Source organism: Coturnix japonica, chromosome 9, assembly GCF_054131305.1.
Source record: "Coturnix japonica strain WE chromosome 9, WE-NBRP24, whole genome shotgun sequence".
NCBI lineage: Eukaryota > Metazoa > Chordata > Aves > Galliformes > Phasianidae > Coturnix > Coturnix japonica.
Window position 1 is genome coordinate 26303072 of NC_140671.1, and position 24884 is coordinate 26327955.

The 24884-nt window shown below is 46.8% G+C and overlaps 1 protein-coding gene across 5 annotated transcripts in view; it reads left to right on the forward strand.

The window, feature by feature from the left end:
• The window catches only part of EPHB2 (EPH receptor B2), an 86046-nt gene extending 61942 nt beyond the window's left edge, over positions 1-24104 (forward strand). For 2 of the 5 annotated variants that reach the window (XM_015882709.3, XM_085509721.1), the window contains exons 6-16: positions 7094-7218; positions 10637-10799; positions 11418-11526; positions 11870-11937; positions 14547-14669; positions 14870-15117; positions 15989-16204; positions 17261-17410; positions 19009-19202; positions 19490-19645; positions 22282-24104. In XM_015882709.3, coding sequence (XP_015738195.2) covers positions 7094-7218; positions 10637-10799; positions 11418-11526; positions 11870-11937; positions 14547-14669; positions 14870-15117; positions 15989-16204; positions 17261-17410; positions 19009-19202; positions 19490-19645; positions 22282-22390 — 1661 coding nt within the window. In that variant the 3' untranslated portion in view covers positions 22391-24104. Of the gene's footprint in view, positions 1-7093; positions 7219-10636; positions 10800-11417; positions 11527-11869; positions 11986-14546; positions 14670-14869; positions 15118-15988; positions 16205-17260; positions 17411-19008; positions 19203-19489; positions 19646-22281 lie in introns of all 5 variants that reach the window. The other 3 variants (XM_015882707.3, XM_015882708.3, XM_015882710.3) reach the window with 3 other exon arrangements.
• The last annotated feature ends 780 nt before the right edge of the window (positions 24105-24884 follow it).

Below are 24884 nucleotides of genomic sequence, written 5' to 3' on the forward strand. Positions count from 1 at the left end.
GGGCATGGCAGCAGCTGGCCTGAGCACCTGGGAGAGCCCCAGCCATGCCCAAATCCCCTCTGCTCTGCCCATTGGAGACTGCCTGGAGCCAGGGCTCCCAGATGGCAGGAGGTTTGCCAGCTGCTGGCTCTTCAGGACTCCTCTTTTTGCTTCTATGGTGGGCAGTTGGGGGGGATGCTGGCAAGGCAGGGTATAATCTACATGGCTCAAGCTTTCCTAGCAGATGCTCTTCTCCCACTACCAGCTCTGTGGGCTCCTCCACCTGCTGACTTCCAGATTTCCCTGTTGCATAAATTACTTTGTGAATTTGAGGACTGTTTCTCCCACACCTGCCCGGGGCTTTAGAAACCTGTTCCAAAGCATCTGGAGCTGACTCTGTATGGAAGACAAAAAAACCACCCATGATGGATGCGGGTGGAAAGTCCCCTTTGGTGAATCAACTCCTCCCTCCCTCCCTGCAATGCGCTGCTGGCCTTGCTGTATGTGAGCCAACAGAATGGCTCAGGTGCTCACCTTTTGCTTCTGTGTTCAGGAGGGGTGATTTATCTTTACTGCTGCACTTGGCAAAGGATCTGCAGCGCTAATCGCCTTGCTTGCGCACGATGCATTGAGTGCCAGCATTTGGGCAGGTGGAGCTGCCAGAAGCAGGTACATGAAGCCACAGAGACCCAGGGAGAGGTGCTATGAAGAAAAAAATTCAGGGTCACAGCGTTGGAACAGTGATAAAATAATCCTGATAGCTGCAGAATTTCCCAGCTCACAGTGGAAGGCAGCCTGGCAGAGCCTCAAATTAGCCAGACCCGGTGGGTGGGAGGGGATGCACTGCAGCAGGCATCCTTCTTCCAAGCCTTTATCAGCTGATGATGCTGCTTCCTTGATCTGGAGCAGATGAGGTTTCCATGTGGAGGTGGGGATGAACCCGGCGCTGATTGACCCCAAGCCTGCTCCCATATCTGTGTCTGGATGAGGTTCTCCTGAGTGCCAGTGGAGCATCTCTTCTCCGTGCTGAGAACAAAGTCCAGCCCTTCTCCGTGGGCAGGCTGGCAGCGTGCAAATGAAGGCTGCAAACTCAGTTAAACAAAGAGCATAAAGACAGCCAAAAGCCTTCTTCTGCCTGAGCCAAGTGACTGGGCTTGTGGCATTAGGAGCTGCTTTAAAGGCTGTAATCTACACCAAACCTCTGCTGATTTAGAAGAGGCCTGAGCCAGGAGCCAGCTTTGGATTGACTGTGTTTTTAAGATTTTCCAGCATGTGGGGGGTTACAAATTGAGAGACTGGAGATGTGAGAGGTTGAGCTTGAGAGGTTGATTGCTGAGGCACTCAACACACAAACAACATGGGTATCAGCAGTACCTGGAATCATAGAATCACAGCATCCTTAAGGTTGGAAGGACCACTAAGATCATCAAGGCCATCAACCCATGGCCACCGTGCCCACTAAGCCATGTCACTTGTCAACCGAAGCACATCTCTCAAGAGAATTGGATGCTAACTTTTGTCATGCTCTTCTCAGGCACTTGAATTTCTTCATAGGCTCTCAAAGGGGATCATCCTTTAGGCATCATCTCTGCCTACAGGGAGGCAGGCACATGTATCTGAGCTGCCCATAGCCCTGCACGGAGGCACTGTGCCTTTTTATCATTTCCAACTTTTCTTTCATGCATTACAGAGCCTGGATCCCAGCCTAGATGTCACCAGGCCCTGTGACTTCAGGCTCAGGGAAGCCCGTGCTCCATGACTGATCACAGCACGTCCTCCCTTGCTGCACAGCATCACCCTTTGGACTCACAAGAGAGAGCAGCTTTCTCCCTGTCTCTCCATTTTCTGCCCTGTCCCTTGGCCTCCGGACTAGCTGGTGCCTTGCAGCATCATGCTGCATTTCCCTACCACTCTGTCTTCAGCTGGAGGTCACGCAGTTAATCCTGACCCTGGATCACAGCCGCTCCTGCGAGCGGGTAATTGAAAATGCCAGAATTCCCTACTGACCCTCTTATAATAAAAGCAGTTCCCCATCCAGTAACCTGACACTTCAGGGACTGAGATCTGTCAGAAGGGCTCCAAGGAGATGCTGGAAAACTCCCAGCTGTTCACCTCTTTTTTTCCCCAGGGTAATTTCAAAGTGTTGCTGGGGAGAGGCTGTGGGTCGGGGTTGGCTTTGCTTCTCTCTCTGTCGTGTTTTCCAGAGCAAATGTTGACTCTGTCTGACATGACATGGGTTAGTGGTATTAAAGTGATCAGAGATAGTGGTTTTGCTGCTTGTAACCTGACTCTTCCAGCTAATCCAGAGGAGGAATGGAGGCCCTTTGATTATAGGGATCTCAATAGCCCTGACCCACGGACAGGCGAGGAGTGAAAGGCTGAGCTTGAAGTGCTGGCAGGTGAAGGAGACAAGGGGGCAAGGTGTGAAATGGGGGGCAGATTGCAATTGGCAGCATTCACATGGATAGACAGATCATGAACAAGAAGCTGTGCAAAGAACCTGATGTCTCCCAGCATTCCAAAGCCTGGGGCTACATGGTCTTACCCAACTCCCCATCAAATAGGGAGTGCTGCAGAAGGTGCTGCCTGGGGCATCCAGGGCTTTGCTTCCCTGCTTGGCACTTGTCTAGCCCAGTTCTATTGCCTTTACAGCAGCAACATCTCAGTCTGCACAGGGACCAGCATTGTCACAGGGCAACAGCTTGTGCTACTCAGTGCCTGCAAGGAGGATGCTTGGCTGTTCCCCCATAGCGAGACCTGATGATGCACTCTTTATTCTTGCTCTCTCTGTGATGTAAAGGTAGAGGTAGGATAGAGGAGGAGTTCACATTTGGGTATTTAAAAAGCAGGAGGGGGAGAGTCTGGGTGAAAGATAAGTTCAATTCAGCTCTGGCTGAATAGGAGGAGCAAGGTACCCAAAAACTGCCCTTGGGACTTCTAACCAGGCTGACAAAACTTAGTGCTTTGGAGATGGGGAAGCATATGAGCTTCCTAAGAATGCCTGTAAACTACATCTCCCAGGAGTAAAACCAAGGAGGAAAACAGGCCTATTTATTTCTCATTCTCCCATTATGATTCTTCACTGTGTGACGCCCTCCTGCTGCTTTTTGTCACTTTTATCATAATGAATTGCCCTAAGGTTGACACAGCAGTTTCAGCAATTACACTAATTTTGATGCATCTGGGGTCTCTCACCCTGCTCCCAGCAGGACAGAAGGGTTTGTAGGGGATGCCAAGACAGACTGGGTCCTGAAGTGCTTGGTTTAAAGTCAAGATGGTCTTTCTTTAAGGCACCCGGAGCTCCAAAGGTCATGGTCTCGTGTCAACATTAGAGGCGAGACTGTGCTCCTTTCATTGGGGTTGCCATTGAGAAAGGCAAGAGAATAACAAATCCTACTGCAGAGCACATGGTAGAGAGCAGATCTCAGTCTTGTGGCTGTGCCCTCCTTTCCCTCAGCATAATATAAAGAACAAGAAGGAAATTGAGGCACACAACACAGAGGCCTGCAAAAAAGCCTTGTAGGAACTGGGCTGAGGAATATCAAACCTAAGGGAGGAGGTGCTGCTGACTGTTAGTGGCTGGGAGATGCGTTTTGAGATCTAGATTAGCAAAAGATTGGGAAGGTTTCAGAAGGGGGTTATCAGATTGATATGTGGGCTGACAAATGTGTGGAACACACAAGAAACTCGGTCTGCTTAGGTTATAGGAGATGAAAAGAAGATGTTTTCATGTTTTTTTCTACTTAATTTCATCTGGATAAAACTCACTTTCTTGACTCCTTAGTTTTGCTCGGAAAAGCAGAAAGCATCCAGCGGTTGGAAGCTGAAGTCCATAAATTTCAACCTGAAAGTTAAAATGTGCATTTTATAACGTGGCAAGTAACCACAAAGGGAAGCCTCCCAAAGAGCCTTGATGGGCTTGTCGTAATTTGCAGACTTCAAAGAAAACTGGATGTCTGTCTGCAATATACACACACACAGTCAACCACAGATGTTGCAGCTCCGCTGAATCACAGAATCATTAGGGTTGGAAAAGACCTTTAAGTCCAACTATCAGCCCACCCCCACCATATCACCAACCACAACCCTCAGTGCCGCCATGAACACCCCCCACCACCTCCTTGGGCAGCTGTGCCAGCACATCACCACTCTTTTGGAGAGGTTTATCCAACCTAAATTCACTGCTTGACTTCTATCACAAGTCTTGTGTTGAATGTTCAGACCTGAGTTTGAAGGGACCCTTAAAGGCCATCTAAAGGCCAGCTCCCCCCCAGTGATTATTATGACTAGATGAGGTTGCTTAGAGTCTGATCCAGCCCCACCTTTTGTCTCATGGTCACAGACAAGGTGTTCATCCTGCTTTGCCCAGGGTAGGTGCACTGCATGCCCAAGAATTGTGTTTCTTTAAGAGAAATAAGCACATCAATAGAGTCCAAGATGAGAGGTCCATCAGCAAGCAAACAACCTTCATCTCTCTCCCCAGTATGGTCCCTTGAGCTTCAACTGTACACAAGTAAGGTACCTAAGCTGATTATCTTGGCCAGAAATATTGCCTTGGGAGGTACCAAAGCACTTCACATTGGTAGGTTTAGTCTGTGGTGAAACAGAAGCAACAAGGAGGCCTTTCTTTGCCCATTCCCCTTTCGCTAATGAGTGCAGAATGTCTTTTAGGCTGACCTTAGTGGTGGCAAGACTCTTCATATGCATGAGGCATTGTCTTCAGCCTTAAGTAATGGGTGTTCCATCCTGGATGTGCCCAAGGCCAGGCTGGATGGAGCCCTGGGCAGCCTCATCTGGTGAGGGGCAACCAGCCCACGGCAGGGATTGGAAATGGATCATATCTAAGGGCTCTCTCAACCTGAGCCATGCCTTGATTCTCTGCTATTGAATCTCCTCTCTTGTTTGAACAAAAGGTAAATACTCAGTAAGCTGAGCATCACTGTGTCTGTGCTGCTTCTTTTGCCAGAGCAAGTGATGACTTTACATTTCAGGTCATCCGCCTTTTTATATCAGAGGATTTTCATTAAGCATGTTTTACACTCCAGCACTACTTTTGGCATGGTTTATTTCTCCAGCCACGGGGCTCCTCTAAGAGGAATCCAAAGAATCTGAGGCCGGACCAGATAACGAGGATGTAGAAAAGTGTCTTTGAAGGACTTGAATCATTCATGTTACCTTGAAATAGTGTGGGGCTCAAGCATCCCTTATCCACATCAACAGTAATTCAAACCCCTTCCATGAGCAAGGGAGAACCAGTGGCAAAGGGAGTATCTTTGGTGCTGGGCACTGACCTGGAAATGGTCACCAAAGCTGTCTTTCTTTTGTCACAAGGCAACAAAGAGGAATCACTGCTTATGGAACGAGGTGACCGGTCCCACAGTGCCAGGTTAAATGCTGCCATCGAGTCTTTGGCATTCACAGCCCAGCCGTGCTCTGGATAAGACCTGGAAAGAGCTTTGCACAAAGCAAGCTGAAAGAACAAAGACTTCATTTCTTTTTTGGCTTCTCTTTTTCACAGTTTGTTATGTGTTTGCTTTGAAATAATGACCAAACGGAAGCTTATAGCTGATACAGAAACAACAGTTCAGGGAAGTCAGCTTAGAGATTTTGCAGTGGCGTGGATGAGGCTGGTCACAAAGGTGCTTGATGCTTGTGTTAGAGCTGCATCGCACCTTGTGATGAGGTTATCGCTGAGTAGCACTATCCCAGATTGTGCTTTTTTGTGTGTGTCTCTTTCCTTTTTAGCTATTACTCTGCATGCTTTAAATACTTCTAGAAAGATACTCAGAGAGCCATTGGGATCTCCATGCTTGGATGTATTTGGATGTCAGCTGGGCGTGGGCCTTAAGCGCAATGATGTGACTTTGAAAGTACTCAACACTGAGCAGCTGGTTGGACTGGAACCCTCCAGAGGTCAATTCTGACCTAAATCTTTCTGTGATTTCATTATTGAGCATTTCCCTGATGTCTTCAACAACAAGAGCAGCTACTGAGAAGCATAGAACAGATTGAGTTAGAAGGGACCCTTAAAGGCCATCAGGTCCAACCACTCTGCATTGAACAGGGACACCCACAGCTCCATCAGGTGGCCAGACCCCATCCTGGAGTAGTGTTTAGGACTGTGGGATCATGATGCCCAGAGTAATGGTGAATGCCCCATCCCTGGAGACACCCAAGGTCAGGCTGGATGGGACTCTGCTCACTGATGAAGGGTATCCCTGTTCATAGCAGGGGCAGGAGCTAACAGGCTCCGGAAATGTTACCTATGTCTTCTCTTAGCACCAGCATGAGAAACTGATCCCATGTGTCAATACAGGCCCTGAATGCGGAGGACTGGGACAGCAAGGAGTGAGCAGAGTTGCTGAACATTACCCAGTAGGGTGGTAGATCCACATGGTGGCCCCTGCCCCACCTGCAGTCAGCACAGCTCAGACTGCAGTGTTCCTACCTGGACATAGGCAACACCAGGGCAGTGCAAAGGGTGGGCAGCTGGTCCCATTGTGCTCAGTGGGACAAGAGGCGTCTGTGGGTGTGCTATTTCCAGGGCATTCTGACTCGGCAGAAGACTCACCATTGTCAGCATGTCAGGTCAGGTTTGTGTTGCATGCTCACGCTGCTGTACACACCTCCCTTGATTGGCATGTGCAACTTGCAGACCCAGCACACCAAGCAGGAGAGAAGCTGCTTGCTTCCTGCGTCTGCCTGTTCCTTATAAAGCCTCTCTATGCAAATGTCAAAGTACAAAACCCCCTACTTCCCCATGGCAAGCAAGGAGGATTATATATTGCTGGGCTGGTAGCACGTTTCCAAGAGAACAAGGCTGTGTTTGCTCCAACCCTGGGCTCATTTTGCCTGAGAATGAATGATCTCTTTCCAGTTCTCTTGACAAAGATGCTGCCCTACGTGGTTTCTAATTATATGAGCTGTGAAAACCTTAACTGATGTCTTCTAAAGGCAAAGACCAGGATCTCCGGACCCCTCAAGAGTCCTGATACTGCTGGTAGCAAATTCAGTAGCTCCAAATAGCAGAAACTCACAGTTACCTGCCTCCAGCCAGGGGATGTGGTCATGTCCATGCAAGTAACTGACTGAGGCCTCTCTCTTTCTCTTCCAGCTCCTTCAGCTGTGTCCATAATGCACCAGGTCAGCCGTACTGTGGACAGCATTACCCTCTCGTGGTCTCAACCTGACCAGCCCAATGGAGTCATCCTGGATTATGAGCTGCAATATTATGAGAAGGTACTGTGGGGCCTTAGCAGGGATTGGCTGTAAGATTTGGGGAGAGGAGGTGATGCAAAGGGCGTGCAGTGGCTGCTGCATTTGGCTCATCAGCGTGGGTGGAACTGGCTGTCAGCATTGTGGTACAAAGTGATGGTTGCAGCTCAGTGCGTAGGCAGAGTAACTGTTGGTCTTTCAGGAGGAGCTTCTCCTTTCTTCACCTCTCCTGCTCATGTCAGGTAGACCCATTGCAAGGAGAGCCGGGCAGCCAGCAGCCAGGTTGAGGGTTTAATTTTTCCTCTTCCATTAGTGGGGAATGGAAACTGTAGGGATGTCACATAGGATGTTGTGCCAGGATGGATCATGTTAGCTGGCTGTCCAGTCTTTGAGATTTTGTGTCATTGTATTTGCAGCAGCCTCAACCCTTTTCCCTGGGTGTTATACCAGGGGAAAGCTATTCCAGATCCTCATGGAGGGAACATTTTGCACTACCAACTCAAGGTGAGGCTGCTGTGAAAGGATCCCATAGCTCTGACTCTTCCATCCCCACTTCCACCTCCTCCCAGCAGAGGAGTGGTGTCCTATGGGTCTACCAAGGGACATAAGACTGCATCAGTGTTGGTCCAAGATATGCCAAGCTCTGCATGACTATTGAACTTCATCCATGCTACCCAATGGAGATGGAGATTGAAGAGCAGGAGATTTCTCCTTCCAGGAATCTGCCCCTTTGCCTAGACACTTATAAACTATATGTTAAAAAAAAAAAAAAAAGCAAACTAACTAATTAAAAAGCTTTATGATTAAATGGAACTGAAAATATTTTCCCAGCAGTTGCCGGAAGAAATGATTAATCCCCCCCCACTGCTGCCTGTGACCTATTTTCTCATCACCAAGAGCCAGAGGGAGAACAGGGAGGCGGGAGGAGCTTCTTTGTAGACTGTTAAATAGGTCCTGACCTATATTGCATAAATCACAGCCTTTTATTTGACCCTTGGAGATGATCCCAGAATACATGGCAAGATGGATGAGAAGGTAACAAGATGCATCTGGAAAGCAAGAAGAGTCCTTTCCCCGGGGACACTCAGAATGATCTCAGACAGTTCATTCAACCAGTCTTGTTTTCTCTTAGTCTCATCCTCTTTCTGTTTTCCCCTCAGTTTTCTGAGGGAGGTTTGGCTAAAGGGGAAGCTGCTCTTTGTGGCCTGTTTTGGCAACCAGCAACAAGGTGTTCATCTGCTTTCCCCTGTTGCCATATATTTGGACACGGTCTGTCCCTGATCCCAAGGACAAGTGGTCCAAGCCACACTTGGGCAATGGTTTTTATGGCAAAAGGCTTTCAGGAGGCACTAGGACAGGCAGAGGGGACAACCCAAGCTGCCCAAGCGCTGTCATTGCAGTTCTCTCTTCCTGGGCTTTGAACCTCTTGGTACATATTTTGGTATCTTTTTTACTTCCAAGGAGCACATTTAATCAAATACCTGCCTGGGATTGCAAATGTAATGGTTGCATTGGATGAATGGTCTTTTCCAACCTTAATGACTCTTTGATTCTACGCTTTTGAGATACCCCCAGACCCAGTTGCTCAGTGATGTTACCCAGAAGACTATGGAGTTGTGGGCCCCACTCATCCATCCCCAGAGTAACCAGAATGACCCTCCTACCACATCCGAGCATCCCTGCTGATGCATTTGATTCCATGGGGGCTGAAATTCACATTTGTGTTATTATTTGGCATCCAGCCTTGGACTAGCTTTGTACGTGTGACTCTGTTTGCTTCAGGAACCACAACAGATTGCTGCTGTGCAGATGCAGAGAGGAACTGTCTGCCAAATTAAGTTGGTTGACATTTTTCTTTGCTTTTTTTTTTTTTTTTTGGCTGATAAAACATGACTTTTTAGAAACCATTTCTGCAGATCCTTCGGGCGTTTCACAGACTATGCATGTTTCAAGAAACTCTTTGTTGATCAGACTTCAGTTTCAGAATAGATTTGGCTCAGAGGGAGAAGAACCAGATGAGGACACTAAATGAAGTCTATCAGGAAGGAAAGAAGTATGTTATTTTCAAACTCAAAGCAAAATCATCCAGAAAAAAACCTTCAAAAGTGAGGTGGGAGAAACAGCAAAGGAACACAGGCTTTAAACCACCTGGACATGCTGGAGGAACTCAGAGGGGTGAAAGGAGAGGGGTTTTAGAAGGGAACAAGCAAGCTGCTGAGAGGATGATGTCTGAGCAATATGCCAAAGGGAAAAAGTAGATTTATTAAGGGATTTACCAAGCCATTTTTAAGTCTTAGCCCTCTTAGGCTTATGGGAAAGTGCTACAGAGGTGTGAGGAGAGTGATTAAGCTGCAGTCACCCTCTACCTGCTTCCAGCCATGGGTTTGTGGGGACACATAAATGCTCTTTCCTTGCATGAGGGGATTAGAGAGCATAGGTATGAGAATACCTTCCTCAGACATCCATTTCCTAGCCTATAAACCATCTCGTAAGCATATCTGTGGCATTCAACTTCAAATCCTCCAGGATGACAGTGTGGGGATGAGGTACTCCCTAACAGTTGGACAGATGATTTTAAAACAGCTGTGGTGTTAATGCCATCCAAGGGCCTGGGAGGTTTCATCCAAACCCTTGGGCAGTGAAAATGAAAACACTTCCTGACCTACTTCTCTCCTTGCCTTCCTGGGAAAGATTCAAGGCAGTTCTGAGGCTTTTTACACAAACAGGGCAATCAGTTTTGCTGTGAGCTCATCATTTCTCAGTCTCTGTTGTCTTTGTATCTGTAATTGAGCTTCTTGAGCACACCAGAACCCCTAAGGCCTTCTCCACAAGTAGGTTCCCATTGATCTGATGGCCTGTAGTAGACTCCAACTACCAGATGTCTTTTCTAAGTCCAGTCCCTTATTTTTGCCCACAAACTCAACCCATCTGTGGCTATTTCTCATGTAGCTCTTTAAAATCTATCCATTTATTAACATAGAAGGCAATTTACCCATTTCTCCTTCCATTCCAAAAAGCCCTCGATTGCCATGGTCCAGTTGTGTGAATGGTCCCACCAATGTTTCCACGATAGCAATTAGGTCATAGTTTTCTAATTGCACCATAGTTTTCTAATTGTACCTCTCCTGACTGGTGATCCTGTGCTTGGTGGGCTTGCCGAGCCAATTGCACTGACTTGAAGGCAGCAGTTCTCAGTGACTCAGTTGCAAATTTGCCAGGATTTTTAGCTGATCTGTTCCAAGCAGTGACCCCGCCAAAGCAACCTCACCTGCCAGATAGGAGGTGCTACTGAAAAGGATAAATTGGGTGAATAACCACACAAAAAGGGGCAGGATAGAAATGTGGAATTTCTATACTTCTGAGCATTGCAGTGCCTGATTCTGGTGCAATGTCCAGTGCTTTGGCTCTCTTTTCTGATGACAGACGTATAATTTCTTGGCAGAACCTGAGTGAGTTAAATTCAACAGCAGTGAAGAGCCCCACCAACACTGTGACAGTGCAAAACCTCAAAGCTGGCACCATCTATGTCTTCCAAGTGCGAGCACGTACCGTGGCTGGGTATGGCCGGTATAGTGGCAAGATGTACTTCCAGACCATGACTGAAGGTGAGTCTTCAACTGTATCTACATAAATCCTATACAAGGTCTAGAGAGCATTGAGCAAGATGGAGTTGCACTGGCTGCAGTGCTAGTCCCCTTCCTGCTAGTCTTATCAAAAGGTGCATTGATAAGTCACATAAATTTATTCAAATCTGGCAAGCACTGGAGAGAGATATGGGTACTTGGTATTCCATGCAGGGAATCGTATGGTCTAGGTCAACTTCTGCCAAGCTTTTCTGGCAGGGGCACCTGCCTGTTCAGTTGGATTTAAAGGAAATGGAATTTATGATGTTCATCTGCAGAGCTGTTGATGACAAATGTGCTTTGGGTCTTTACTTTCTACATTTGCGCAGCTACATAAAACAAGCCAAGCTAGTTTTCTAGCCTTGAGGCCAAGTAGCAAGGCACAGCATGCATCCGCAGGACTAAACATTCCTACCCAAAAAGGATAGTTCCATCCAACCTTCCTGCTTGAGAATATCCTCTGTCAGAGCCAACATGAGACATGCTCTGGACATAGATAGCCCAGACAAAATCCAAGCCAAGAAACACCATAGCAGTAGCCATGGGAATCTAGGCCATCCATGTCAATCCATGCAATAACTCATTCCCTCTTCTTTTCAGCTGAGTACCAGACCAGTGTCCAGGAGAAGCTGCCACTCATCATTGGCTCCTCTGCAGCTGGATTGGTGTTTCTCATTGCTGTTGTCGTCATCATTATTGTGTGCAACAGGTAGATCAGTCTGAGAGCATCACTTGAGGCCCTCTGTACTGGGGCTGTGCAAAGGGGTGGCAGCTAAAGATGGAGGGTGGCTGGGGTAGAAGTTGGAGAGGATGGAGATGGGAATGTTAAAGTGTTCAGGAGTTGGGACTCAATGAGCAGTCACAGACATGGGCTGATGGTTGGACTATGTGATCTTAATGGTCTTTCCAGCCTTAATGCTTCTATGATCCTTGTGAATCCTTCTAATTTGGGTTAGTCTGTCATTCCATGGAGTGGGGAAAGAATGCATTTCAGTTCATTTCTCAGCCTCATCTGACCTGCGCACAGTGCTTAGGACTCTCTTTCTTTCCAGAAGACGGGGCTTTGAACGTGCAGACTCTGAGTACACTGACAAGCTGCAGCACTATACCAGTGGCCACAGTACGTACCGTGGTCCCCCGCCAGGCCTGGGGGTCCGCTCTCTCTTCGGTTTGTGTTCCTGTTCACTCATTCCTTGCGTTGTACGGGGAGGGCTCAGGGTCCTTAGCCAGGCAGATTTGTGCATGTGAAGACAAGGGGATGCTTGTGCTAGCCAGGGCTCCCAGAATTATGGCCAGATCCTTTACAAAGCTTCTGTCTAACAAGGCAAAGCTTTTCCAGGAAACTACTGGAGAGATCTGGACTGCATGTTTGGCTTAATGTCTGCTCACCCTCCACTTCTTCCTCCCATCCCCATTCATTGCAGGGAAGTTGGACTAGATGGCCTTCAGAGGTCCCTTCCAACTCTAAGGATTCTGTGCTTCTGTGATTGCACTGTGCACAGCTGAAATATGCCTCTGGTTCCTCTCACCCTTCCTAGACCATAGCAGCCTCGTGCATTCTGAACCAGCATATTGCATCCCTTAGAACCAAAGTTTGGCATTCGTTGCCTGGATCACCCACTTGCATCATCTAGATTCACTACCTGTCCTCTGTGGTCTCTGACATTCTTAGTAGAGTTTGTGCCCTCCAAACCTGCATGGTTTTGGATACTGACCCATGCATGCTCAGCAAGTGTCTGCAACATCAAACAGAAACCCTTCCAAGTGCCCCCAAAACCTCACCTTCTCTTGCTGTGCAGCCCTTACTTTGTCTTGTGGGCAGCAGAGAGATCCTTCCCCAACTTGCCAGCTTCCTATGGAGCACTGTCCTCCTGCAGGAGCTCACACAGTGCCTTTGCCATTGACCATCCCACTGCTTCCAGAATCCTAGTATATATAATCTATCTTAGGTTTTTCTTTTTCAAATATATGGTATGCTATGCATTGTATCTATGTGTATTGTAGGTATTTTGGGATCTGTGGATTTCTATATCTATATATGGAGATTTAGATTGAATATAAGGAAGAAGTTTGTTACGGTGAGGGTGGTGAGGCAGTGCCACAGGTTGCCCTGAGAGGTAGCGCTGCCCCATCCCTGGAGACACCCAGAGAGGGGCTCCTAGCACTGATGGAGCTGTGGTTGTCCCTGTTCATTGCAGGGGTGACAGACTAGATTTAGGGTCCCTTCCAACTCAAACGATTCTAAGTAATAGATACGGTACATAACATGCCCTCTCTTGCAGCCTGTCTCTTTGACATCCTCATGCACTGCAAGGCACTCCCTCACATCCAGCATTCCTGCTTCCATCCTCCCTACGCACCCTGCCTCACCCTCATTCTCCTCACCAGCCCTTGGCTGCATGCCCTCCAAAATACCTTTTTCCTTCCTAGCTAGAGATCTGTCACTAAACTTCTGCTTTGTTCCAATCTCGGTTGATAGGTACATCGTGTTATATTCACAGCTTCGGGATGTCTGTACTTTGCTCCTTTACAGACATTGGGCTTTATTCTGAAAACGGTCGTGCCTGGAGAATATCAGTAATATTTTGGCACAGGGCTCACTGGTGTTTCTGCTCTTACCTTGGAAACGTTTTCCATAAGGCAGAGCACTGAATGGTGACTCCATGCCAGAACAGCATTGTGCTGGCTGCATTGCTATAACTTACCAGTAAAAATGACACTCTTCAAGAAAGATTATGTAAATGCAGCTCTCAGTTGTTTGTCAGTCCTTGCTGCATGTGTAAACATACATTCTCACTTTCTGCCGGGGTCTGGTGTGCAACATGACAGCTTCAGGCTGGGATGGCATTAATAGCTGTGCCTTCACAACTGTCGCAATAGGCGAGGTGCCACCAGATACAGACGGACTGATAACAGGCCTGGGGAGCCTTCTAGCCACATCACTCAAGACACCAATCCAAGGCATCTTCCCTACTCTGTTTCCCAGCAGTGATTGCTTTAGAGAGGCAACACTTATGCTTAACAAATTGCCAAGGTGTGGGGAGCCTGGAGGTCCTTAGCATTGCAGCAGTTTGTCTCTATAGGACTGACCACCTTCCTACATCTGGATCTGGGAGGTGTGTCTCTATTTCTGTGGTCTCTGCTCTACAAATACTCCCAGTCTGGAGACTGGCCAGAGCCCAGGACTGGGGTCTAGAGCTGTCCTAGGCTATAGGTAGCAGTCAGGAATGCAGGGGGGAGACTGGGCACTCTGTTCTCATAGCATTGCCCCTGGAAGGATCACAGAATCTCTAATAGAGGGGTCAGTCTTATGGCTGTACAGTAGTACCAGGCACCATGGAGCCACCTCCACATAGAAGAGAACCAGGAGCAACGTGTGCTTCCATTTATGTCTCAAGCCAACCCTCACCATCTCGTGGATTAAGCCCTGGACTACCTGAGCTCAGGTCTTCTTTGCTTTCCCATGCATCTGTTGTGAAGGTCTACTAGGAGGGCCAATGGGACCAGGCTGTGTGCTAACCCTCTGCATACACATGCATTACTGTGCTCAGAAACATAATTGTACTCACACACATGTATGCATACATGGATATACATGCAGTCGTGGGCACACGGTCCCATGTAGGCACACACAACCCCATGTGCACACACAAATAGATTTCTCTTAATGTCAACTTTTGGTCACTCCAATTGTGTCCGTCTGTCTGACTCTCCCTCTACTTTACACAGTGACTCCAGGGATGAAGATTTATATCGATCCGTTTACCTACGAGGACCCCAATGAGGCTGTCAGGGAATTTGCAAAAGAAATTGATATCTCCTGTGTGAAAATCGAGCAGGTGATTGGGGCAGGTAGGTGAACTGAGAATGTTGGCTGGGTCCCATAGTCTTGATGAGGATTTAACCTTATATGTCCTAGGAAAATGAGCGTGAATAAGGTTTTATGCTTAACTACAGCATTCCTGGACTGGCAGGAACATGGTGGGGTCTCTCAGGAGTTAAGTAGAGCTCTGGAAGGCCAACGAGCCTAACCTGTTTCTCTCTGTTCACAGGGGAGTTTGGTGAGGTGTGCAGTGGGCATCTCAAGCTTCCTGGCAAAAGAGAGATCTTTGTGGCCATCAAGACCCTGAAGTCTGGTTACACAGAGAAGCAGAGACGGGATTTCCTGAGCGAAGCCAGCATCATGGGACAGTTTGATCACCCCAACGTCATCCACCTGGAGGGAGTGGTGACCAAGAGTTCCCCAGTCATGATCATTACAGAGTTCATGGAGAATGGCTCGTTGGACTCCTTCTTGAGGGTATGAAATTCCAGAGATGGACTGGAGGGGGAGATTCCTTTTTTGTGCAGTATAACTTTTCCTTCACTGCCCACTGGGGAGGTCTGTGGTCTGAGGAGAAGTGCTGGCATGAGGGCTGTCATCTTATGTGTTTTCAAGATTGAACCAAGCCTTATTTTTCAGTACAATTACATAAATCAAAGGTCCGGGTTAAAAGAAAAAGGAAGTTCTCTCAATACTCTTGAAATAATTTGTTACTCTTTCACTCTTCTATGTGGCATCTAGGTCAGGTCATCCTGTCCTGGTCATAATGGTATTGGGTGGAGTTGGGTTCTGTAAGTGGAGCCAGGAGTTGGACTCAGTAATCCTTGTGGTTTCTTCCATCCTGGGTTATTCTGCGATTGTGTGTGTGTTTGTACACTTGTACTAGAGGAGAGTTGTTCATTTCAGAGCAACTCCTCCTTTGCAGACGTGGAGGTGAGTTCTGCCAGATCTTTTACACAGCAGGGCTTCACCTCCAGCTGCTATGTCTAAATATTTACAGGTCTGAGTCTGAAATGAATAATTCACTGTGTAGAATGGATGTTGAATTCACTTGCTTAATAGGAATAGATTACCCCTTCCAAACCTTTCTGTGCAAGGTGTGGCAGATCTGTCACCTTTGGATGTCAGCTGCCATTGGTAGTGGTGCCTGTAGGGCATGTGAGGGTGACTTCCAGCCCTTGTGAGCTCTCAGTTCTCCCCTCTCTTTCTTTCAGAGGGAACTTGTGGTGCTGGTGGCATAGCTGTGTCTTGACATGTGGTGTAAACAAAGACTACTGGCTGTTTGCCCGCTCACGGCAGGCTGTGGATTTGCACCTCTCACTTGGATTCTTTCCCTTTTTTCCCTAAGCAAAACGATGGGCAGTTCACGGTGATCCAGCTGGTGGGCATGTTGCGTGGCATTGCAGCAGGCATGAAGTACCTGGCTGATATGAACTACGTGCACAGGGACCTGGCTGCCCGCAACATCCTGGTCAACAGTAACCTGGTCTGCAAAGTGTCTGACTTCGGCCTCTCCCGTTTCCTGGAGGATGACACCTCTGATCCCACTTACACCAGTGCACTGGTAAAGCTGCTTTTCCACAACAGGAGGGATAGATGGGGAGAAAAGGAGTGAGGGAGAAGTCTCCTGTTGATGTTAAGAATGCTTTTCTCAAGGTGTCGACAATGGGAATAATGTGCCAGGTGGGAAATACCAATCGAATGAAGGAAGGTCTTCTCTTGCAAGCTTGTCTCCAGTTGTTATTCCAGCAGCTGTTGATAGGCCTTATAGTCATACCTATGGAGAAGACTTTCTTGATCAGTAAGACTGCAGCCAGTGGTTCTCCTAGATAACATCTATTGCAGATGCAGACAGTATCACCCCACTGCATCGCCTATTTGATTTGTCCTTGGAAATAATTGTTGATGGAGCTGGGGCATGATCTGTCGGAAATGATCTCTCCCGGATCATTTGGAGCTGCCATTGAGAAGATGTCTAGCACAGCTCTTCATGAACTGTAACAATGGCTGAATACCTAAACCTGAAAGTTAGAATTCTTTTTTATTCTCCGTCTGAGATGGATGACAGCAAAAGGATGGGAGGGAGATTCAAAAGGAATTGGTTTGATTTTTTCCAATTTTACAGTCATTCATTGCCAGCACAATGGACATTGTGACATGCCAAGGATTGCAATAACTATAGATAGGTGGAAAGAGCTGAGCTTGTTTAGTATGGTGAAAAGAAGGCTGAGTGGCCTCCTAAAAGTGACCTGTAGTACTTGAAGATCAGGTAAGAAGAAGTCAGAGCCAAACAGTTTTTTATTGGTATCATATGATGCAACAAGGAGCAATAGACAAAATCATAGCTTGGGACATTCAGGTTGAATAATAGGAAAAGCTATTTTGCTTGGTGCAACCCTGAACAGGTCACGAGACGTATGAGGAGGATCATCATCCCTGAAGGTTGCCAGGAGCTGGCTGGACAAAGCCATTCCTATCCTGTTGATAAGGATAGTTGAGAGGTCCCTTCCTTCTAGGATGTTATTGGTATATCAGACAAAAGTATTTTGGATGCATTTCTTTCAATTGCTCTTTCTTTTTCTGCTGCTATCCTCTCTTAGTTGTTTGTTTTTCCCTGTAGGGTGGAAAGATCCCGATACGGTGGACAGCACCTGAGGCAATTCAATACCGAAAATTCACATCAGCCAGTGATGTGTGGAGCTATGGAATAGTCATGTGGGAGGTGATGTCGTACGGCGAGCGGCCTTACTGGGATATGACCAATCAAGATGTGAGTTGTTAAGAAACCGGGAGCAGGAACACTGAAATCAAGAGCAGATTACAAGGCGAAGGCATGGTTATATCTAGACGTGGCCTGTGGCGTGTCCAGAAACTTCTCTATCATGGGAGAGGTGTCTACGGTCAACATCTTTCATGTTTCTTATTATATTGTCTCTCTGATGAGCTGTCCTTCATGCTCTCTAGTTCTCAGATACCCTCAGTTTAACACATCAAGGTCTTGGGTAGACCCTTTGGTGTGCCAAAGGTTTGCCTACCTCTCTTCTGCAAGCCTGGGTATGAAAACCTTCATATACAGCATCTTCCTGGCCTTCAGTTTGTTTCAGAACTGCCCCTGGGAAGTAAATTAGGACCCTCTCTACTGCTATCTCTATCTCTACCGTTCTGCCGGCTCTGCAGTCTTCAAATTTCCTACCCGGCCCTCTCAATTCCTCCCACCCCTATGGCAAATCAGACATTTCTCAGGTCAATACAACTCCATCCACACCGTGTCAGGTTCAGAGAAGGGCAAGTTCCTCTTCATTGCCTGGTGGGGAATTTGTTGAAAATAGTCCCTGGTGGCTGAAGTATGGCTTCCTTGTCCCAGCATACCAGTAAAACCTTTACATCAATTCTGTGTGCCAGAGAGAATGATGTTAAGTGTTAAGCCCTTCTCAGAAAGGCCATTGCCATCCACATTTGGGTTTCATTATCACTTTCAGTTTCAAGCATTTACTGCAGACAGAGTCACTGCCCTTCTCCCTGCCTTGCCATCCCGCTGTGCACTTGGCATTCTGCTGTCCCCCACCCATTGTTCTCTCCCTTCTGTTCTGTGCCTCTTTCCTTGCAGCCTCCTCCCTCCATCACACAGCTGGTGGGGTGTCAAAGCCCATGCCCATCTCCTCAGTGCATCTTGCTGCATGCTGGCTGCTCCCCTTCCTCCCCAGCCTCTTCTCCCCCTTCTTGTGCCGCAGGACATCATGCCCCAGAAGCTGTCACCACTTAATTGCAGCTGATGCTCCCTATGAATTAGCACATGGCAGATACTCGCTGCAGTTTAGCCTCCTGACCCTTGGGTGTGAGAATCTGGGTAGGCAGGGGAAGGGAAAAGGGATGGAGAATGTAGGCTGTGCCCCCTCGCGGGATGTATCTGCTGTCTGCAAAGCGAGAGGCTCCTTAGGAAATCATTCAGTCAATGCCAGAGCCAAGTGCTTGATGGCTGCGTGGGCTCTTCCAAGTCCTTCCCCAGGAGGGTGTCTTAGGTAGCTCACCAGAGATTTGACTATGGTGGCCATAGTCAAGGTGTGAGAACAGACAGAGACATTGAGATCCTTCTACCAGAGTGACAGGGAGCGAAGGTTTCCTCTTGAAGATCCCTTCTGCATGTGCTGTTTCCATTGTATGTGGCAAGGCTGTAGATGTTCCCAGGTCCCATGGTGCAGCAGGGAGATTCCTAAGAGGCATCAGGCAAAGCCTTCTCACCATGACAGTCACCCTTAGGAGTTAAAAAAGGAACATTAAGAGTTAAACAGGTACCACTTCGGCCTGCTCCTCCATTCAGGGATGAAGATGTTATTGCCACTCTATTGATTTCTCTTCCTCTTGCTGCAGGTGATAAATGCTATTGAGCAGGACTATCGGCTGCCACCCCCTATGGATTGTCCAAACGCCCTGCACCAGCTAATGCTTGACTGTTGGCAGAAGGATCGAAACCACAGACCCAAATTTGGACAGATTGTCAACACTTTAGACAAAATGATCCGAAATCCTAATAGTCTGAAAGCCATGGCACCTCTCTCCTCTGGGTATGTATACTGTCTTACTACTGTCTTTTGGGTTCTGTTTGCAAAGCTGCTGTTGGTTATGGCCTGGTGGGCACCATCCTTGCATCTCTCCTGGGTAGCTGTTGTAAAGATCACCAGATCTTTAGAGATCACTAAGAGGATCAGTAAAGGATGTCAAAGTCACTCTTGTCCATCTCCTTTGGTCTCGGTAATGCTGGTCCGAGTCATTCCAGCTGATGGAGGGTGCAGAAATACATGTGCTTGCTTGCCGTTGCTTGTTGTGATCATTCTCTGCTTCTGTTTTTCAGGGTTAACCTCCCTCTACTTGACCGCACAATCCCAGATTATACCAGCTTCAACACTGTGGATGAATGGCTGGATGCCATCAAGATGAGCCAGTACAAGGAGAGCTTTGCCAGTGCTGGCTTCACCACCTTTGATATAGTATCTCAGATGACTGTAGAGTAAGTGCCCAGGCTTCTAGTCTCAAAGCACAAGGAAAGGTCTCAGTAGCTTAACAACTGATCACTAATGGAGTTTGCTTTCTTTTCATGTTGTTTTGTAGAATGTGTTACCTTGCAGATCCACTTTTGGTCTGTTGAATTTCTGCAAAACCATCTCTGTTCTGCAGGCAGTCTTGTAACCAGATTTCCTATTGCTCTGTATCTGCAGAACTCAGTCCCACGTTCTCACACTGCATCTCCCCACTGTGAAAATGAAAACTGCCATTAGTGTCTCCAAAATCCCCCTGTGGAATAAATGGAGATTTTACAGTGGCATCAGGCACCTTTCCAACCACAGGAGATCACTTCTGGACTCCATAGTCCTTTTGCTTGTATGACTTATGGGCAAAGGAGACAAACATGCTGCAACAAAAATGCTGGTTAAGAAAGGCCTCTGGAAGTCCACATGGTTTCACTTTGTTGTGAATTGTCCTGTATGCACTAAAAAATTTCCTCAGTGGCAGAATTTTAGCAAGTTCTTCAGAGGAAGCAAACAGCTGAAATCCATTTGTGGTAGTTTTTGAGATCCCTTGGGGCTAAGTGAGGCTTTGATGCCTCTCGGGATAGATTTGTAGTTGGTTGCAGTTAGCTTTAGAAAGCCTTGCCAGGAAAGCACCAAGCATTAAAGCCATCTGTAAGAGCTGTGATGTCTCTGTGCCTGGTAACCAGGAAGGTTTCTTGGAATTGATGCCTAATTTCACACTTTAAAACTATCACTCAATCTGAATGCATTCACACAAACAGCCAAACTCATCTTTTTTTTGCTCTTACTTGCTGCCAGGAAACTCACATGGCAATTCTGACTGTTCCAGTGTATCCATGGTACAGCCCCAAAGCTTTGGGGGTAATTTTGGCTGTGTTTGTACTACAGGAAGAGGGCCCTTAAAGTCTGAAGGAAAATGAAGAAGAACTTTGGCCAAACTGGGACATCAGACCCACACCACAACCCAACCCTGCCAGATTTGGTGGATTCTCTGCAATATATCTGTTGGATACATTGCAGCCAGGCTAATTAAGTCAGTGTTTTACTTGGATGTGCTCAGCATCCATTAAATGCTACTCTTCCCAATACCTTACCACATCCTTCACAATACCTTCCAAGTTTTCTCTGTGTGCCTTCAGTGCTATCACAAGGGTACTCAGCTCATCTTTGTGTCCCCTTCGCTTTTGACAAGCCTTTCTCACCTGGTTGGGTGGACAGAATAATAGGGATGATAGTCCAAGACCTTTACCCTTGGAAAAACATACAGCATTACTTGAGATCACCTTCTAAGGATTGGTGGTCTTTGCAGAAGTACCTAATTGTATCAATGGAACTGAACTGCCATAAGACCTTCTCTTCTTGGAATAGGGATAGCCAGAAAAGTTTAAATATTTACTGAAGAGAACTTCACTGTACCAAATGCAGGTAGTTTCAGTGCTGATCTGCTTAAATGTGAACCTAACGAGGCTGAACAAGGCCAAGGGTGAGGTGTTGCACTTGGGTCAGGGCAGTCCCGGATACGAGTATGGACTGGGAGTAGAACTAATTGAGAGCATCCTTGTGGAGAAGGACGTGGGGGTCCTGATGGATGAAAAGCTGGATATGAGCCAGAGTAAAGACTGGTTTTAATTCCTAATCAGAATAAAAGCAAAATTCAAATTGACAGACTCTTCCAATGTGGAATGTTCCCTTTTCTTAGCTCAATATTTGGCAGATATTTTAGCAACATATTTAGGCCCATTGATGCCCACTCTTAAAGTTCTGTTCCTAACACTAAAGGAAAGAGAAAAGGCAACTGAAAATCCTTAAAGGCATGAATGGAATCTTATGAATTCCATTCATTCTCTGATCAGAAGATTCATGACTGAAATTTATCCACCAGCAGGGAGATGAGTAGCAAACTCAGCTGGAATGATCACAGATAGCACTAACGTGGAGTAACACTCATGTTCTTGGTGTGAGCTTTATCTTCCCAAGATGCCTAATATCCATCAGAAACAGCAGCAGTGCAAAAATTAGATTGCCACGCTTCAGCAAAGAGAATAAAGTAGCAGAAGTTTCATGGCCTTATCAGAACAGTGTGGTAGATGTGGTACTTAGGGACGTGGTTTAGTGGGTAATATTGGTGTTATGTGGATGGTTGGACTGGATGATCTTAGAGGCCTTTTCCAACCTGAATGACTCTGTGACTTTGTGTATCACATCCTGTCCAGCCATCTCCAAGTATGTAAAAGTAGGTTTCTAATTCCTATCTCACAAAACACGAGAGAGAGTCCAGACTTTCAAGAATCCAAACAACACAAGGATAGAAAACCTAAAGCTTTTCCAAGACCACTTAGAAGCAGTAGCAGAGCATTGCATTAGCACTCAGTATTGAGGTTTCCAGTACTTTGGGGGTGCTGCAGTTATGTTGAAAAAGCAAAGACTGAGAGGTTCAACCAGGAGAAGAGAAGGCAGAGGAGTGGAGGTTTCACCTAGCTCTCATTCATCCATTGCAAGGATACAGTCTGGAGACTACAGCTCCCAGCATAGCACACTCCAAAGCCTTGTTCTGATGTACTCTCTCTCATCTTTGCTGATGTTTATGTTGGTGTTTGTTTCTTTCCTCCCAAAGGGACATTCTACGAGTTGGGGTCACTTTAGCAGGACACCAGAAGAAAATACTGAACAGTATCCAGGTGATGAGAGCACAGATGAACCAAATTCAGTCTGTGGAGGTTTGATAGCGACGTGTCCTCGTGCTCCACTTCCTTGAGGCCCTGCTCCCCTCTGCCCCTGTGTGTCTGAGCTCCAGTTCCTGAGTGTTCTGCGTGGGTCAGAGACAGGCAGCTGCTCTGAGGATCATGGCAACAGGAAGAAATGCCCTATCATCGACAACGAGAAGTCACCAAGAGGTGAAAAACAATGGAAAAACAATGGAAAAAGGGAACAAGAAAAGACAGCTATTTTGAAAACAAACAAACAGTGAATTATTTTTAAATAATAATAAAGCAATTGCAGTCTTGAAAAGGGCTCCAAGACCAATGGGAGTCTCCAAAGGAAGAGAATAGAGCAGCTTCATCTATTTTGTCTTGCACAAGGGTTGGTGCAGCTGGGCCCAGACACCTCTGGAGTAATGAGACTTAAGATGAATGCAAAGAATGGTGGCAAGAAGCACTTCTCTTTCTCACATGGGATGGCAGCTCTGGGAATGCCCAGCAGTCCTTCCTGAAAGCCCTGTTGGCAAATGGAAGAGGAGAGCTGAAGCTCTTTGGTGCTCTGGAACCAAGTGAATCTCAGAAATTGTTGGGACTTCTACAAAAGCTGAAGACATTCTTCTTTTTTTTTTAAAGAAAAAAAAAAAACAAACAAGTAAACTGATACTAGAAGAGGCTGTTTCCGTCAAATGAGAAGGAATCTGTAACACTGGGGCGGGGGGTGGGGAATGGGGGAAATCAGTCCTTTTTACATCTCTTTTATTTTCTCTTGTCATGGAACAGTTTTGTGAGTGACAGTTTCCTAAGGGTCCGTCCATCCACCCTCCAATGGCATCATTGTTTCATACATATCATATGCACAAGACTTATAGTGATGTCCTCACTCGATGCCAATGATCTTTCCCCAGAAGACTTCCCAAGTACAGTATGTAGTAGATTTTGATTACAGATGCTGATGTGTACCTTTATTTTTCGGTTGTCATTGTTGGGAGATTCGTCCTTTTTACCTTGCTTTGTTAACACCAGTTTGTGAGTTTGGGGTTGGAATTTTTTTGGTCGATTGGGGGTTTGTTTGTTTGGTTTTTTTTTTAACGAAAAGGAAACGACATTTCCAAGCATAATATCATTCAAGAACTTAAATCCTTTCCTTGCGGAAGGAAAAATTGCTTATTGACAATATGCCAGGAGAAAAAGTTTTTTATATGCACATTTCCTCATGTTTGCTTTGTTTGTTATTTTGCAATTCGTTTCCACCTGACAGGTGTTTCCAGCTGTTGGGATTCCTGCTGTCTGCAGAGATGAAGTGACCGCCTGCTCAGTTCAGGGTTGTTGGTGCAGTGATGAGCGGCGCTATGGAAGGGTTGTTGGTTTTGTTATATGGAGGGGAGGGAAAGATGGGAGGGTTGTTGTGTTATGAGTTGGAATGATGGCTGTTAGAGCCCCTTGGAGATGTCTGCTTAGATGTCAAGGTTGGTTGGTGCACATGGTTTCTAGATGCAACACTGTGGGTGCTTCGTACCATAACCAAGCTCTGTGGTGGTGCTTTGTGCCCTTTGGACACACAATCCCTTTGTTAGGCAATGCCCAGTTGGCTCTGAGCATCATCTCAGCCTGTTGCCTCTAGGATAACACAGGAGTGCAAACACCGAGTCCAGGTCTCTGTAGGAAAATGCCATGGTTGAAGCTCAATGACCAGCTGGTGGGTTTATAAATAACAGAAATAAATACTTTAGTTACTAAACAGCTGTTTGATATGTATAAATACCACCAAGCAAGTGCAGGGCAAATAGAAATTATAGTAATGGGACTGTTGTCCCTGTTCAACACCACCTCATGTCTTCTGAAGCCCCCATAGTAGGGTTCATCCACCCACATGTGGCATATTTGCACACATCTGAGCCTGTGTTGATAAACCCACCTCTGCCATTGCCATGTCCTTTGTAGAGAGCTCATGTATATCAGCAAGGGGTGCTGGAAGGCCTGTTCACTGGGAGCTGGTTTGCTGTATTGTCCAGGAGCTGAATCAGAGAGGAAAGCTGTAGATGGAACTTCCAAGCTATTTAGACCTCAGTGGCCAGACATCATCTTTCTGGATAAATGGCCATTTATAGAGTACTCAGCGTTTGCTGCTTTCACATCAGATCAGATGGGAAAGCACATGTAAGTGGCAGCAGAGCATTCCTTGCAAGTGAGGGTTACTTCTCTGCTGGCTCCTTTGCTTGCACTGCTGCCTCCTTCAGGGCAGAATCTGATAATAGAGTTTGGAATGAGTGGACAACAGGCATTGTATGCAGGCAGGTCCTGGACATTTCAGCTGCAGTGTGTTTAGTGTGTGTATCTACCTGAAAGGATGTTTTGAACACCCTTGAATTGAGGAAGCACTGCTCCAGATCATGAAATGAACTCAGTTTAAAGAGCAGGATACTGATGGTGTCAGCTGAACATAGTGCGTTCAGAGGGCACACAAGGAAAGAAGAGTCTTCTTTGTGCCACCTGTCCTATGGAACTGCTCGTGGGGGTG